This window comes from Chanos chanos, chromosome 3 (genome assembly GCF_902362185.1).
Source record: "Chanos chanos chromosome 3, fChaCha1.1, whole genome shotgun sequence".
Lineage (NCBI taxonomy): Eukaryota > Metazoa > Chordata > Actinopteri > Gonorynchiformes > Chanidae > Chanos > Chanos chanos.
The window spans coordinates 12687463-12705457 of NC_044497.1; the positions used below are offsets into that span (position 1 = coordinate 12687463).

The window sequence follows — 17995 nt, forward strand, 5'->3', positions numbered from 1 at the left end:
ACAACCCTTTTTAGCCTCTTATTTGATTTACTTATGCATCTATCTGGACTCTTTCCTTATGTCTGTTGTTACACTCTGTTAAAGTTTGAAAAGGAAAATTATGTCAGCATTTTTTTCTTTGTGCACTTTATAAATACCAATAGCATTCTTATTTAAGACAATCTAAGTGATGTGATGTAGAAGGGAACAGTGGAGTGTTTTTCAGTTTGATTGCATGCAGGAAGGCATGCCAAAGAGCTTTGCAACCTGTAATAGGTTTGGTTTGGATTCTTTATACACAGCCTGGTTCAAGGTAATAAATGATTTTTTTTTTCAGTTTACATATTGATGAATGAAAATGCATCAGTGGGAATACTATGTAAGTAATAAGATAGATGACATAAGTGCAAAACAATCCATTGTTACTTATGTTTCACTACCATTCACTGTGTCTTTTACACTAGCCGTGGATAGTGAAAGGCAAAATCAGACTAGCATCTCTGAGGAACTCTCTCAGTCTTTGAATCGAAGAGATGGGTTGACTGAAGACACTGTGGCACTTTGATATAATATCTCTATGAGGTACCTAACTTTTTCATTTGCCAGGTTTGATAGAAAGCATCAAATTTCCCATCAAAGCTCCGAGAGTAACTAACATCAGGCCTTTTGGGGTAGGACATTTCAATTTCTATCTAATGCCTGTAATTCCACTCTGTCTTCCACCTCTCCAACCCTTCCCCTGAAATATTGCCTCAGCAGAGAATGTTTCTGTATGAACGATGATATTTCCCTATGTGTATTCAGCACCAAGCTCATACTCACAGAGAGGAACAGATAGATAGATAGACAGACAGACAGATAGATAGATAGATAGATAGATAGATAGATAGATAGATAGATAGATAGATAGATAGATAGATAGATAGATAGATAGATAGATAGATAGATAGATAGATGGAAAGTTAAGGAAATGTAATTGGGTTAGAGAGGAGTTTGAATACAAGATGAATCATAAACCAACCATAAGACATTATGAATACAACAGACATTTTCCCCTATATTGTGCTTTTAGTAACTGTTGTCAAATACATTGTGAGACGGAAAAAAAAAAAACACAGGGTCCTCCCTGTGGATATTTGTCTTTGGGAAAGGTGCCTGGTGCCCTTTAAGTCATTATTTTTCTCTAAAAAAATCAATACTGACGTCAAACTTGCTGCTTGTGTTGTCACTTATACAACCTTTACCTATTTTGTGAACTGCATACAGAATGAAGCATACAACTGTAGAGAAATGAATTATGATGCAGCAAATATATTGATTTCCTTCACTGACAAGCATTGGCTAAAGTTTGGATGCAAATTGAATTGCCTTGAAGTCAAACTTCAAGTGGAGCGCCCCCAGTACTACAGCAAATTAAAAACCCATCAAATAAATGGGCAGTTTTGGATTGTAATCACCAACTGGTGTGAGAGTAAGGATCCCACAGCTGTGGCTTTTTTTTTTTCACCCGCGATCAGCAAAATAGTTTGCTCTCATAATTACATTCTCTCTGTATGCACGCGGGAGATATTCGGATTGCCTAGTCACCCACCAGTACTGCTGGCCAAATACCGATGGCCTTTCAAACACAGGGGTCAGTCTACAAACAGTGCAATGCAAGGGCAACCTATTGAAATATCAACAGGTGTTGAACCCTGTCCTTTTTGATATGGTCCATTAAACCAACCAAAACCAGTCATTTCTTTTCTCTCTTTTCCTTTTCCCCTTAGCTCTCTATTATGCGTACATACACTCTCTCAGACGCACAGACCATTTTAGGAACATCTGGAGGTCCAAATATAAAAGGTGAATGTTTGCTGCAGTCAGCAGGGCTCGCAGCTAAAGAAACTAAAGTAATAAATGGAAGAGAAGGTGCCAGAGCTCTGACTGATGCCTCCGGGCTTCCAGCAGCTCTGTTCTGCGTGACTCACAGGTGGAGGAATAGTCAGTCATTGCTTACACACATACAGTACTGGGCTTTCTGCTTCTCTCACCTGGTGCTCACGCTGAGCAGTAACAGATGGTCATATGTTCTCTTGGAACTACATGCTCGACCTCCTTCAACATTCAAACTCTCCTCCCATGTTACCCGTATGACAACTTCTGATCTTCCAGAATGTTCTGTTTGTGATGTTCTTTGCTTCGTCTCTATCAAACCCCTGTGAGTCTGTCTATATTCTCTTCATCCTCCTCCTCCACAACCTCCTCTCCCCTTTCATCATGTTCTCTTTTTCCCTCACTCCTACCCTCTCAATGCCTGCGCGTTTGCTTAGAAGTTTTTTCTCGAGTTTAAGTTTGCCATGTTTAATGCATTCATGTCAGAGAATCCTGTAGTTGATTTGGAAAGCATCTGAAAACTACATGATGGAGAAAAAATTAAAGTCTCTGATCTGTTTCACGACTGTGTGAAGGAATGTTGTTGTTTTTTCCCAGTAGATCACAACGCGTGGATTGGTTGCTTGGAACTGTCCGTCAAAGGTTTATTCCTTTTGACAGCCTGTTGTAAAGGGTTTGGGCTGGGGCAAATGACAGGGCCTATTAATTTCTGCTGTTTGGCTTTTAGACAAACTCTGTCAAGCTCCAGTAGCTTCAATCTCCCTGTGTCACTCACTGCAGTCCCCATCAGTTTCATAACATACACGGAGGCATATGAGCCCCCACACATACACACGAGAGAGAGAGAGAGAGAGAGAGAAGAGGTTTAGGTTTCAAGCTTTGGATCAGGATAACCAGTTCAACACTATCTGCAGGATCACATATGGTATCTTTCGCAGGAAGCCAAGAGGATGGGCAGCGGTGCAAAAAAAAAAAAAAAAATATTGGGACATAATTCGTTTTTTTTTTTTTTTTTTTTCCTGTAAAGTAAAGGTACAGCAGTCAGAAAATATCCCAGGTAATAGCCATATTGATTCTGAACATCTAAAGGCGCAGAATAAAGGTTGAGGTGTGTGACAACATTCTGAGTGAGAGATGGGATACAGAGAGAAATGTGACAGAGGAGTATAAATTCATGTGCTCTCATTCTCCTGCTGAGAGAATCTGTTCTGTTTCCTCTCCAACAGCAATCACCTCAAGGACAAGGTCAAACTCCATCCTCATTTCTGCGCGCGAAACTTTTCAGATAAACTTTTCGTATTATACACTTCATTTTCCTCATTTGAAATAAATGAGGTGTCATCCAGTTAACTTCGGCGACAATTTGTTATGTGATTCTAAAACCTCACTGAAGTTAAACGATCAATTCTTTTTCATTTAAAATCTTCCATCAGGAAATTACTGATAAATTTGTTCCCAGCGAAACTACGGCAGGGTTTTTTTTTTTTTTTTCTCTTTTCCATCCTTCTTATTTTTGAAAATTTTGAAAACAGTACTAGACTCTTCTCAGAGTAATTTGTTCCTGACAAGAATGGGATATAGAAATTGATGCTCCAATTTTTTCAATAGCCAGTCAACATCAACTCTGTCACAGAGGTTGTCCCTTCAGACGGTGGAGAAATTCCGCAGAGTGTAAGGACGTGAGGCAAGTGCCATTTGCTTCCACCGCCATGTCCCCTCCAGTCTGTGTATGAGCTGTTTGTGAGAGTCATGCATCAATACCCCTGTGGCCCAATGCACAGCTCCTGAGGCCCTCTGCCCATTTCTGATTGAGGAGCAGCAATTGGCTTTAGCTTGACAAAGCCAAATCCTCTGTGATACATGAGATTTGATATGGGCAGTTGTGAGAAGTAGGAGGGGAAAAGATCCATCATATAATACAGGGGAGGAATCAGCTTCCTGTCTATTAAGTTGGGAGAATTGTCTCCGGGCAAGAGAGAGAGAGAGTGTTAAGGGGGTGAATGTTAACGGATGGCAAAGCCAACAGGACGAGGCAGAGCGAACAGGTCGGCGAGATGGAATAGATTAGGGTCCAGGCAAAGGAGAATCTTAAGCACGCCCAGGAAACACGTTTTCCTTCCCGCGGTTCCACTCATGAGTGTTAGGGCATCTTACATGCAGGGTGCATATTGCAAATTGGAAAAGTGATTGAGAAATTGTGGAGTGTTATCTTAGATAGAAACCGATGAGTGTTTGCAAATGAAGATCCTGCTATTCATCCACTAGATGCCAGTGTTGATTCATTTTTGGGGAAGTTACACTAGAGTCATAATTGTTGGTTGTTTAATTGTTTGCACTCGGTGGCATAATTACAGCATATGCCAGTTAAAGACTTTAAGCAATGCTCTGCCACGTCAGCAGTTTTATCTTACTAATCATTGCTGAATAACATTTTTGGGCAGTGGGTGGATGTGTGCAGTGTGTGTATGTGTATGTGTGTGTGTGTGTGTGTGTGTGTGTGTGAGAGAGAGAGAGAGAGAGAGAGAGAGAGAGAGAGAGACTTTATGATTATGCTTATATAATATGCTTTTGCCTGCAGGCTTTTTCTGTAAACTTATGTTAATACCATACTTTTCAGATGATCCTTACAGATAAACTGTAGGAACACCTCCTTCTTCAGTGAATAAACATGTTTCACATCTCATGATATCCCTTTATCTCTCTGGTACATATAACATAGAATGGATCATATTTCAGATGGAATCAATAATTTTGGCCCCCTGCTTGTAAAGGATATCATGACAGTTGCACATAATTTTTCACTGAAGAAAAAAAAGCATGATTGTGTGTGAAAGAGTGCATAGCTTTCTGTGAGTGTCTTCATGTGTGTGTATGCATGTGCATGCGTGTGTGTGCGTGTGTGTGTGTGCGCGCACGCTCGTGTGTCTATGTGTTTATTTGTCTGCGTGCATGTCTTCCCACTACTGTCAGAGTAGCACATTGCTATGTTAATGATCTGTTTCCTCTTTTTTTGGGGTGAGCCTGTTAAACAGTGTGTGTGTGCCTTGCCCCCGCAGGTGTTTTGAGTGATGCATCATTTAAGAAGCTCTTGCATATGCTAATCTTGGCATGGCTGATTACTTTTGATGGAACAGATGTCCTTATTTCTCTAACAGCCCCGCCTGGGGTATGATGTGTGCTATGGGACTTGGCTGTGTGTAAATTATATGGGCTTCTCACAGGTACCTCACAGCTCTTGTACTGTGCAGATTGCTACACAATGCTGTCAAGAAAGGGACATTTGTACTGTTTCCAATTACCTCTCGAAACAATTCGGTATTGGCATAACACATTCTCATGTAGAACACATTCACCCATTTGCTGCATCTCAGAATGTGACGGAATGTCTCTAACGATCCCATAACCTTTTTATACAACATGCCATATGCAGCACAATCAAAATATAAACAAAGTGATGCTCTACCAAATTGCTTAAGTGTCATCTTGTATCCCGTTTATGATGCTGTTTAGATCAGTGATATCGCCTGTGTCTCAAATGAAAGTGTGCTGCCTGTGTCCTTCATGGGAAGCTGTCTCTGTGGGTCTCTTTGTAACCTCAGAAGGAGCCTTGAAAGAGAACACATTCAGGGTGCACCCCTAAGGCATTATAACGTCATAAAGTGCCTTCTGTTATTGACAGCTTCTCTCTCTTCCAATGACAGATAGGCAACGTATAACTCCTGTCTGTTTTCTGTTGTTATATACTCTGGTCTCCTCTAGTACTCCGCAATTATACATAAGAAAAGCACCAACAAGTCAAACTATAGGCTGTTTGGTCCCACTTTATGTTAAGTGTCTTTAATTTCGATGCTTTAAAGGGGCATTTTAATTAATACCTCCCTCATGCAGTTAGGACTGTGGAATCTCTTACCATCTTCCGCAGGAAACGGAAAACCCACCTCTTTAGAACCCACATGTCCCCCACTGCCTAACCTCCCTTTCCTAAAAAAACAAAAACAAAAACAAAAAAAACCCTTGTCTTGTATCTGTATTTGTCAAAGTATTTCAGGGGCGCAATACGAAGGAGTAAATTGACGCTTAGTCTTATTGTGATCTCTGATCATGAGGTATTAGTAATCCGACTGATGCACTGATTGTTAGTCGCTTTGGCTAAAAGCATCTGCCAAATAACAAAATTGTAAATTGTAATTATTCTTAATCATTGTTACATGTTGTGATATTGCATGTTTCACCTAGTGTAATGAATGGTTAATCCGTATTTACAAAATACACAGTAATAAAATATATATTACATTAGAAATGCACTTGTGTTCGGGACACTGAATGCAAAATGAGACGACTCAATGTCACCGGACGCGTTGGCCTTGACTGAACCTTCGATGGCTTCGGTATTATTGTTTTATAAATCGTTGTTGTCAACAGAAACTGTTCGTCATCCATTAAACAGAAGATCTCCGCCCATGAAGTTCTTGTTCTGTAATGGCATCAAGCCTGGAGTGATTGTAAGGTTCCTAATTAATTAATTTAATGACAAATTAAAATACGTATCAAATACCTTCAACTGAAGCGGTGTGCGGAGCTGTTGAGAATCCTGTTGCCACACGGAGGCACTCGTGCACTCTTTATGGCCACCACGGCAGGGCGAATGCATTAACACCGAGGGGGACCGAAAAGATTAGAAACTAGGAATTTATGTTTCATGAATCTAAGCTGGTTTTACCGCAAATATAATTCATTGTCGAGTGTCCTGACCCGCATTTTCATTTTCACTTTCACTAAGGTGTGTCACAGAATCAGTGGGGAGTCCAGTGACTCATTTGTGTAAAAGCGGACGACGTGTGTTTTGACAAGTCTTTGAACAGTTGGCCCCCAATGGCCATTTTACGCAGAGAGCATCGCTGGAAAAATAAGGATTTTAACCCTCAGAAATACTTACCAGCTCGGGATGCCCATTTTGAGAGGCTTGTGCCTTAGTCTGATTTCACGCAACCGTATATCGCCTTTTCTTCAAGTTTTGTGGGTGGGATAAACTACGTCGCTGCAGCATCGAACGGACAGGAGGATCTCAATGCCCCCATTGGACTGAACAGGAGAAAGTACGTGCACTGCATTCAGAATAGGAACAAAACTAATGCATTCTCTTCGACCGCTGTCTGCTTGTGTGATCAAACCAACAAACTAACGTTGCTCTTTTCGTTTGGCGCAAGCTCAGCTTCACTTTCACACTTTAAGCCTGATCGATCCAATTGTTTGACTTTTTGCGGTTTGCTATCGGCTCAGCCTCTGTGGCGTCCGGAAAGCTTAAGAACCTTTTTGTCACTAACTCCCGTGACTGCGTCTAAACAGTAGGCTCCAGAACCCGTACCAAGAGTAGATTCGATAAGAACCTGAGTCATTTTTCCTGTGACATTTTGCAGTGCACCATTGAACTCATGGCTTCGTTGTACCAGAGATTTTCTGGAAAGATAAACACAAAGAGATCTTTTCCTATTCTACCTGAAGCAAGTCACTTGCTCGGCGGACAGTGCGCCGATGAAGAAAATTTGGGGAAGACTCCCCAACAATGTCCAGATTCACGGTCCCGTGCCAACTATTACAGCCGGAGTCAATACGATGATGAAGATGTAAGAATATTCTCTGTTCCCCCCATTAGTTGGTAATGTTGGTGGCAAGAGAAGCTTTCATATGTCGTGCCTCCTATTGATAGTTATCTTACTGGCATTTATAGTGCCCTTTAATTAACCTAGAGGTAAAGCCAAATAGTTACTGTATTATATTTCTAACCCACTCAACACTCGATACTCCTTTTCAACCATTCTATTCGCACGTGATTTTGTTTAAAAGTTAGAATAACTTTTGTGATTATTTTTGTTGAAAGCAATTTGGTGACCATGATTACTGTGCCACACATGGATGATCACCATCAGCACATAGTCAGTGTTTTCACAGAATCGCAATCCAGTCATTACGTATTCATTAGGCCACCATCTAATGGAATCCTAATCACAACAAGTTGATGAGGTCTGCTTTGTTTATCTCCGGATACGGTCCACTTGTCAACATGATATGGCCAAAAGGAATGCACTGATACTCTGTGAGGCTCCGAAAGTAGGCTATCGTTTTGCCCCCCTGTTTATTGTGGTCAAATCTGAAACTGTGTCAGAATCTGTGGTCAAAAACGAATAATACAGATGGTGCTCCAAATCCCGACCCATGGCGGGTATTATTAGAACCGAAATTTTCAAGGGGGGTTGCAGTCGTCGGTGCAGCGCTAAGATAACGTGTCCCTCGGCGGGAGGTTTTAAAACGCAGAAATAGTCATAATTTCTAAAGGGCAGAAATAAACAATGTTCTTACTCGCCTTGCACAACCCTGACATATAGTAAGATCAGTTTCTAGTAAGATCTGTTTCTAGTAAGTGTCTCTGTGACCTCATTGCTTTGCTGTGTGGATGTCGTGGCTGTAGGGGTCGCTTTAGCCCTAACAGATCTCAAACCAGGCTTTTAGACATCGAGGTTTTCTTTACCAAAATTACATGCTGAAATGAAATTATTCTTTATGTCGCGAACTCGTATTTTAAACAGTATACAGTATACTGAAGTATACTGAAAATCGTGATATGAAGTATGTTTGTGTGCAAACTTGTAGACAGAGTCATCCAAGGTGCTGAAATCCAGTTCAGAGTCAAGTTTTTTTTTCCTAAGACGACTTATAGGTAGCTCTCCAAGGTACTGAAACAAAATGTCAAAGCCTTAGAAAGCCTGTCTATGCACTGACCCCTGAACCCCCAAAGTAGTCCACACCCATCTCCAGTTAAAAAAAGAAAAAGAAAAAAAATGTTCAGTGCAATCACACAATTCATTTTTCTATAAAACAGGTGTCCAACACATACAGGTGATGAGTGGCATATGATTGAATTGACTTAACAGGCTTAACCAGCAATATCACGTTCATCTATGTATTTGTCAGAAAGTACCTTTTGTCAACAGACATTTATTAATGAACTTAGTTTTCATTTCACATGATGATATTCTTGTGGTGAGATGGCAGTGATCAGAGTTTTGATTAATTATTAATGCCCCTTACAGTCCCTTGACAAAACACTTAATGCAAGCATGTAACTGAAACAGTCACTTTACATCTACTGATAAACATTTGCAAACACACTGAAATTTGATGTCCTTTTTCAGTACTGCTTAAAAAATGTGAATTAACATCTACCGAGAAGACATATAATGAAGGAAATGTTTTCTTTGCTCACTGTCAAACTTCTAAAAAAGGGGGGGGTTCATCCATTTAGGAAGGCATGTTGAGAGATGGAGTATTTCTGTTTGCTTCCTTTCCTTTACTCTTGTTGCTATGTCAGGTGGTCAGGAATCGATAAAGTTCATTGTCACCGTTAAGAAGTGTCAGTATTTTGAAGATATTGGCAACCGCGCGGCGTTGGTAATGAGGTTTTTGCCGTATTCTGAGTATGTGCTGTACGTCAAGACGACTGACCTCATCAGCCTAGACTCACGCTGAGAATTAGCCAATCAGTTGTGTGAGTTTTCCCTCTCTAAAGTCATTTCTCTAATGCCAGGGTTGTAATCGGATAATCTGACCTTAATTAGTCAGCATGGCTCTGCTGCCTCAGTGTGGTGACATTTGAAGTAAGCGGGCTAGTGGAGATTAATCCTCCTGTGATAGAAAGCTATCGACTCAGCCTGCATTAAGATGTGGGCAGCTTAGCAGGGTCCGGCCACCTTTCATTTTCACCTGGGTTTTCTTTTGTGTCCCCTCCGCCTTTACTGGACTCCATGCAAGAGCCTAGATCTCCGGTGCCAAACCTTGGCCTTTCATAACTGCAAACACGCTTTTAATACGCTTGTAAAAATGTCCAAGTGAAACTAATGGAACTCTATTGATTTAGAGTATTGGCTGTGAGTGGCTTATATGGAGGAATTAGTTTAAGGGAGAAAAAAAAATGCAATGCATTTAAAGCGATTAATTATGTCCTTATGCGGCTTGAGCTTATCCTCTGTTGTGCAAAATCCTGTTTTGTCAATACATGATGGCTTTTGCTCTTTAATCCCACTTGCTGTCAAAGCTCTGCATGAAAAGATGTTTGATCAAAATCTCATCAAATCTCCCATGGCTCTTATAATCTTGTTCGTTTTAGGAGGTTTTGTGCTCTGAAAGTTGAAGAGTTATGGAAGTCTCCTAACACCAGTGGCAGCAGTGCATGTATTACTGCACAGACTTGCCTACTGGATGTTATAAAACCTCTAAATCTATAACTGAGAAACAGAGCCGTTAAAACAATGATCTTAACTGACACGCACATCAGACTGCTGATGAGGCGTCTTATTTTAGTAATGTTTGTTTTCTGATTTTCCTCTTAGATGTCTCACTTCACTGACTGCTGTTTGATCTTGATCCACTTTGTTTTCCCCTGCGTTCCCTTTGGGCCATATTCCCCAGCTGGGACCACTGAAAAACAGCCACAGAGGGGAAAACACAACTAAAATCGATGGCTTGTCCTCTGTGTGTGGACTCCCTGAGAGATCACCTTGTAAAAAAAAAAAATTGTGCTGTGTGAAAATACACTTAAATTTGACAGCCGTGAATCAGCCCCTCGTGGTCATGCTTGTCTTTCCCCTTAAGGCGCCATGAGCCTGGATGGGTATGTCTGTCAAACCTCCGTCTAGAGCAGTCATCACATTCAGAATGCTATGGCGGTGATGACACATGGATTAAAGTGTGCTTGAGTGAAAAGGGGAATGGATTTGGAGATTGAAGATTACAGATTTGCCCTTAAGACTTCAAACTGAACATAAGAATGAATTGCTATCTTGTTTTCTACCAATACTTTTGATCTGATCAATAATATATATCAAAAAATATCAGAGAGGAATTTTTTTTTTCTTATGTGTGCATGTGTGAGCCCTTTCTTTAAGACAATCAAAACTGTATTACAGTGATGAAATGCATACATTATTTTCCACCCAAACCTGGGATGTATATTGACATAACCAAACACAGAAACACAACAAGCACTTTGACACAGAGTGCAGGAGAGAGAAAACTCACTGTTTGGAGATTATGAGAGGCCCGAGACATTTCACCCCCCCACCCCCCACCCCCACCCCCACCCCTCTGCAGGCTGAGATGAAAGCATAGGAGGTCTTTTCAGGGTTTATGAGAAGATGAATAAAAATGCAAATCAGCAATAAAAATGTAAAATAGTAAATAGTTCAGGCATTATGAATATTTTTTTTTTTTTTTTGGCACCGTTTTCCAGAGAGCCTCCGATCATGCACGCACCCTGATGGAGGGTTTAAGAGGTCAGATTTTATTTTAGAGCCACAAAGCTCGGTCTTATCTGTCCAAAGCCAGCACCCTGCTATAGTGCTGTGTGGGATATTGTACTATAGGTCATTGGTGTGGAAGCAATCCTTGCTGGTGGCCCTTTTTTTTCTTTCTTTTTTTTTTGGCTTGAATAGATTTTTTTTCTTTCCCTGGATGTATTAAACAGAAGTTTTAAGTGTCGCCAAATTCATTTTTCAGCAACATTATTTTTGGGCTAATATCTATTCTTGTGTGTCTGGCACACTTTGCAATTAGCACATTTTAGAGCTGTGAAGCATTTCTCCACGTGTCCTCTGTGATATGTGAGCTCTGACTCACATATCACATCTCAAAATTTCTTTTCACATTATCATATGAGCGTTATGTTTCCATGAGCAGACGGTCTTCAGTATTTAGTTATTGAGGAGGAATCAGTATCTATATCAGTATCTATAGCCATCTTGAAGTTGAAAATTGCACATGGATGGTTTTTAAGTTTTCATTCATTTTTGCTCCTTATTTTAATTTCAGAGTCCCTCTATTGGTTCCCCTTTGTTGGTTCAGTGTTCGTGGAATAACACACACATTCAATTTAATTAACAAAACATAAAACAAAAAACAGTCCCATATGATGTCCTTATATTTGACCAGATGCCATTCTTCACTTTTACATCATTTTCTGAAGATATTATTTTGAACAACAGTCATGTGAAGCACTGGAGCACAAGAGATTACATTACAGGATGTTCAGTTATTCCATCCAGATCAACATTAGCTCTGATATTTAGATATTAGATAATAGTAACATCTGGCAAAACGACTGCCCCAGTGCCAAACCCTGGAATGACTTAGACTCAACCTGATCTAATCCCAGGAGTTATAAGAAATGGTCATGTGCATGGAGTCTTAAATTAAGTATCGGATTAGTGATGGGCCAGTTCCTCCAAGTACCACAGTTATTCTCAGGATTTAGCATCCAAGGCCACAAGCCATCAGCCACCTAGTTCACTTCATTGCTAAGAGCGGTCAGGGTAAGACCATAGTGGTAATGCCTTCAGCTTGCTTTCTCTCCCTCTCCCCTAATCAGATGAAGAGAATGATGAAAGCATTAAGAACCGGGCAGACATTTGGTTCTGTGCCAGGTGTTATGAAACAGATGCTACTGGGTGGACTTGGGACTGTCAGAACCGATTCCAAATGAGTCCTGCCTGAATGAGGGAGAGAGAATGAAGGCAAATGAACGACAGCTGGCAGAGTGCACTGTTTTGTTTGCTATTAAAGCTGAAATCAGAGAGGATTTGTCTAGGCCCAGGTGCTTTGTTGAAAGACTGTAGAGCATTTGGTCTCTTCAGCCTAATCCCGCTAACATCCCTCAGAAGCATAATTGATTTTATGACAACTCTTTGATGGTATTATAGCTGATATGAATATCCCAGATGGCTTACACTAGTAAAGTACAGAGCTTAAAATAAAGTATATTAAAGTTGTTTTTGTTAGGGTCATTGAACAGTTACGTAGTGTGTCTTGGTCTGGTGCACATTGTACATGAGCTTGTCTGGTGGTGCTAGCTTTCCATACGTTAACACATTGCATGTAGTGCACTTACCATAATTAAATATATTGTGCATACGTGCAACTTTCTCTCTCTTAATTATGCAGCAGGCAAAACAAGAGGGAACAATATGGTTTATTCATCAAGAACCCACAGAGTGTATGTGAGAAATCAGGTCCTCATGAAAAACTCACACGTTTCTGCTTTTAACCCGCTAACACCCAGCAGATGGCTGACGATGAGGTGTGGGTAAACATTAAACCTTGTGGTGCGCAGTGCCTAAGCGCTTCCTGACCTTTAAATTTGCCTGAGAAACACACACACCTCTGTCATGTGAATCTGTAATGGTGTAGTTAACAGAATGCAAGGGAATTGCCACAAGTAGGTCAGCCCACATGGGATCAGTTAATCTGTGCATCTGGAGAGGTCGTCCACAGCATGGCATGCGTTCAAAGTTTCTCCACTGAAGACTCCATCTTAATACTGTAATCACTTTGACTTCCCATTAACATCTGAATTCAATGGATTCCAGTGTTAATGGTGAGTCACAGTGATCCTTCCTTTTCCTGACATGATATATCAGATATACAGTAGGTGAATGATGCTCTGTTTCCAGTACTGGTGTGAACATGTTTTGGAAAACAGATGAAAGATGTTTTCTCTGCTGACTCACTCTGGACTCTAAAAAGGTAAAACATATTAGTCGGTTGCCTTGACTCCAGAGGTGGTGAAGATGAAAGCCTGGACTCCTGCCATCCCGTTAAAAAGGGATCATGTTATCCAATTTCAGGATACTTTTGACATTCACCTGATTGCACTAACTAAATTTTCTGATAATTCATGGACTTATTTACTAGTGACTGTAATATAGCATATTTATTTTCCACCTCTTACAAAATACATTATTATTGTGTTGCACTAGAGTCTACAAGTTCAGGTAGTAATAGACTTTTGCTATGCCTTTGCGTGACCTTGCCAAGGAATATATAATACACTGTATGGTAGGGCTGCATGATTAATCGAACTGAAATTAACATTGCAATATGACCTAATTTCCAAACTGCAAAGGGCTGTGATTTTATTACGTACATTTATACCATGCCTACAGTTGGCTACTGATACAGGTGTCAGTTAAACTCCTGTATCCGGAAACCTCAAACGTTTATCTAGATAAAAGTTGAATCACTGGTCTAAGTAAATATTTCTGGTACATTAAATGGGTAGTTATCATATCAGTAGTAACAGTAACGGCTGTTTGCTAGGTTTATGCCATGGTACATCACCTAAATGAAATGGACATAATGAATGAGGATTTTTGCATGAATATTTACATCAGTTTTAATATGCCTGGGGAGCCCAAAACATACTTGTATTTTTGCTTATTAAGTTTTGAATGAAGTAGCATTTTTATGTGGGCACCCCACTAAAAATGTGCTGGCTATGTCTTGCATTCACATCGTAAGAAACATTGTGACTAGCTTACTCATACGGCGCATGAAATTCTTTTCATAAATATTTTAGTGACAAGGAGACTATTAAATAAACAGTCTCATATTTACAGATGCTGTAGGCTAATTTAGTTGGGCAGTGTTTTCGCACTGTTTGAGCTAAAGACAAAATGGGGTGGGGGGGGGGGGCTAGAGAGTTGTTACCATGACAGCACGGCATTTATTTGCTGTATTTTGTTTGTTTTTTTTTTTTAAATATTAATACTCTTAGTTATGAATGAGCAAATTTATGCAAAGACTCCATTTTTAATCTTTGGTAAGCGGCTTCTGAGGTGTTTCAATACAGGAAAATTCAAAACTCAGCAGACGAAACTCCACTCCACATCGCTCAGTTTTTTCCTATTTCAGGACACCTTGTCGGACATTATCCCTGACGACTCTGACAACACAGACCTTTATGATGAATGTATGGCAAAATAGGCCCATGAAGGTAAAGAAAGACACAAAGGAAAGACATCCTTGACCAAAAAAAACAGCTGCTATGCTATTGCAAGCATAACGCTGTATGAGCAATCCTTTTTTTGAAAGTCATCAACAGTTTGTACTGTTATGTTACGTAGTAGTTGAGTTATATAAAATTTATACTGAATTGAGATAAATATTTTTTTAAAATCCTGTTTCAGAGTGATTTTATGCCTTTATATACTCTTGGCCATGATAACTAAGCAGAAATATGAACTAATTGCAGTTCTAATTGCAATTGAAAAATGTGTCAAACCAATGATACGACGAATTTTTGACCAAAATCAAAAATCGTGTGGCCCTACCACGTGGCATTTACAGGATACGGTTTTTCTTGTTCTTTTTACCACATTAACTAAAACCACACCCATAACAGATGGATGTTATTAATAATTTCATCTCCACATTAAAGTTACTCATGTTTCTTTCCGTGAGCAGTATCCAGCGGGAGCCATGATATGACTCACGATTTGAAGGATATAACTCTTCCCCCAACAGGCTTAGAGTAGCTGCTCCAGTTCAGTGGCCGTGTTTGTCATCCATCTTCCTGACTCGCATTGTGTTGTGTTCGCCCTCATGGGTCAGCAGACTAAAGAGTTAGTCGCTCATTATTTATAATGCTCCCTGTTTTCTGCTGAGACTTTTTTTGTGGTGGTGGTGGTGTGTGTGTGTGTGTGTGTGTGGGGGGGGGGGGTGTTAATATTAAACTATCACAAAAAAACGGAAGTGGAAAGTGGACTGTGGTGTATTATATTCGACATACATACTGTTTGAGACCAGTGTTATTCTCTCCCCTTCCCTCCTCACCCCCTCTCATAGTCAAAACCTTCTTCAGGGCACTTACTGAAATGCAGATGCCTCTCCCTCTGCGGTGAACCATGTTGATGGAGGAGTTTTTAACTCAAGTTCTCACTTGATCTCATTTTAGAGCCTAAATATAGGCTCTGCTGTTTACCTCATGTTTTCCTCTCCAGAAATCCTCTTCAAGGTATACCTTGATCTATTCTCTCATGCGTTTTTGACAGCAGCCACAGCTTTGCATCATTTTAAGTTTTATATCCTTACACATCAAAATAAACCTATGAGCTATTTTTAGTTTTGGGGGCAGTGTTGTTCTTTATTATTACAGCATGAAATGGAATGATCACGATGCATTCACAGTATGTTTAGACATAAAATCTTCAGCATGCCTCACACCGCCCCCCCCCCCTTTTTTTTTAGTAAAACCGTTATTTATTTCTTAATTCAGTCGCAGCCAGTCAAGCTGATTCTCTGCCCTAGACGTGACTGAGCTCAAAATACTGACCGCAAAGCTCTCTAGCCTGCAGTATTCCTTTTATACCACTAGAGGCTCTCCTGCTCCAGTCTCAGAGACAACATGCCAACCACACTGGAACATACGGGGGGGGTGGGGGCAATCTCTGTACTGTTTTTGTTGTAACATTGTGCATTCTCAAGAGAAAGCAGAGCAGAGATTGGGGTCATAACAAAGGAATGTTCTGCTGCCATTTTCATCAGTGGCAATAGAACAGTTGTTCCTGAGCTCTGTGGATCTGCCTTATGTTCCAGCATGAATCAAATTGTTTTTCCTGAGCTGATATCTGGATGGGGACAGTATTAAAGCCATAAACAAAACATATTTCTTTCTAATATCCCATATCTCAAAAGCAAAAAAAATGTTAATGGAAATATACATCATCTTCTATTGAACCATATCATTAATAGTGAGGATAAAGCAGAGCATTGATTGCTCTATTTATTTGTTAATCTGTGTTTTCATGCATGATTAATGTCATATTGTCTTGCTCCAAAACTATCAATAGAGGGCAGAGCTTCCTTGCTAGAATTAATTTACCCGGAAAATATAGAATCATTTCTCTTAGATAACTGAAATTATAGGTTCAGTACCCAACTGCTGTGCCTGGAACCTCTCTACAAAAACTTGCAACAATATCTGAACCATCTGGGACCTCCCAAGAGTACTTCTGTTTCTTAAAAGCTTTCAAACAACAATACAGCTATAGCAACAAACAGTGAACATTGAGTACTTTAGACAGAGTGTCTCTGGCCATTTGTATAAAACTTTGCTTTTTAGGATGGCTCCCTGTTCCACCTCAGAATTGCTGTTTTGGGCTTTAAAGCTTTTAGCAGTCCCTCACAAAGGATTCACACAATTTCTGGACACATATCTGCCGTACTGTGTATCTTCCATTCAGGGTTCTGATCCAACTCTCTGATGTGGTGCTGTGTGAGAAAGTCACAGTGCAGGGTAATTGATCATGTTCCTGCTTTCTGCATGGCTGGCTTATGTCCGCCATTGTCCTGAGGTGTGTGCAGTGAAGTGGTGGATAACAAACCACCTACCTACACTTCAACCAGAAGTAGCAGTGCTCTAATTGGGCAAACTTCTCTGGCCCAAACCCAAATAATCCTGTCAGTATCACCTGCAGTGGCGTATTTTCTGGCTCTAATTGGGCTTATGCTCTCTGCCTGTGCCCTCTGCTGTCTTACCATCTTCCCATATCACTCTCGAAAAAAAAAGAAAAAAAAAAAGGCTGTCAACAGCAGACTTGGGATTTTTTTTTTTATATCCATCTCAGTGGTCAGCTGAACTTTTTGTCCCCTCATATCTCCATTTCTCTCTGTCAGAACTGCTCTAATCCTCCCAGAATAACTTGCTGAAGGTGTGTCCTTGTGAAAAGAAAATGGCTCAGTATAGGCATGGGTGGATGACCTTAAAACTAACTATGGGACAGTAAAGGAGATACACAGAATTACACAGGAAAGAAGAAGCAGCAACCACCCAATAGAGCATTCCTAGTAGTCCTTAGCCTGTATATTTTGCTTTAGTTTAAATTTTTGATGACTTTCTCATTCTGTATTACCCCAATGCGTACCAAACTAATGAAGTTGTATTTTAGACCAACTGAAAGTATTGCATACACCCCATCCATCATATGACACATTTTTATGTCTTCTTAATGGCATCTCCCCTGCCTGTAAAACCGTGTATAAATCCATGGTGTTAGTATAGCTCCTTTTGTACCACCACTTAATCCCTCTGTGGGATTTTATCCCTTCTCTTTGCATGCTGAGAAACACTTATTCATGGAGGGTATAGCCACAACAGCATTTTGTCTCCTTTATTTTATACATATAGCTATCTGTATATTTTTTCTCTGAATCTTCTGAATTGTTAGAGATGGCTTGGGTTATTATTTGGCATGAATTGAAGTTTTGCAGTTTGCTATTTTTTCCACTAAGGAATGTTTTTAGTTCAAGATGCTGT

General features: G+C 40.2%; 1 protein-coding gene across 3 annotated transcripts in view; it reads left to right on the forward strand.

Moving 5' to 3' along the window:
- Window positions 1–17995, forward strand: part of dpp6a (dipeptidyl-peptidase 6a) — a 144823-nt gene that overhangs the window by 33749 nt on the left and 93079 nt on the right. Inside the window, exon 1 of one of the 3 annotated variants that reach the window (XM_030767438.1) lies at window positions 7287–7478. The exons of 1 other annotated variant lie outside the window; for it this stretch is intronic. In XM_030767438.1, coding sequence (XP_030623298.1) covers window positions 7287–7478 — 192 coding nt within the window. Of the gene's footprint in view, window positions 1–7286; window positions 7479–17995 lie in introns of those variants that run through there. One more of the 3 variants, XM_030767437.1, reaches the window with a different exon arrangement.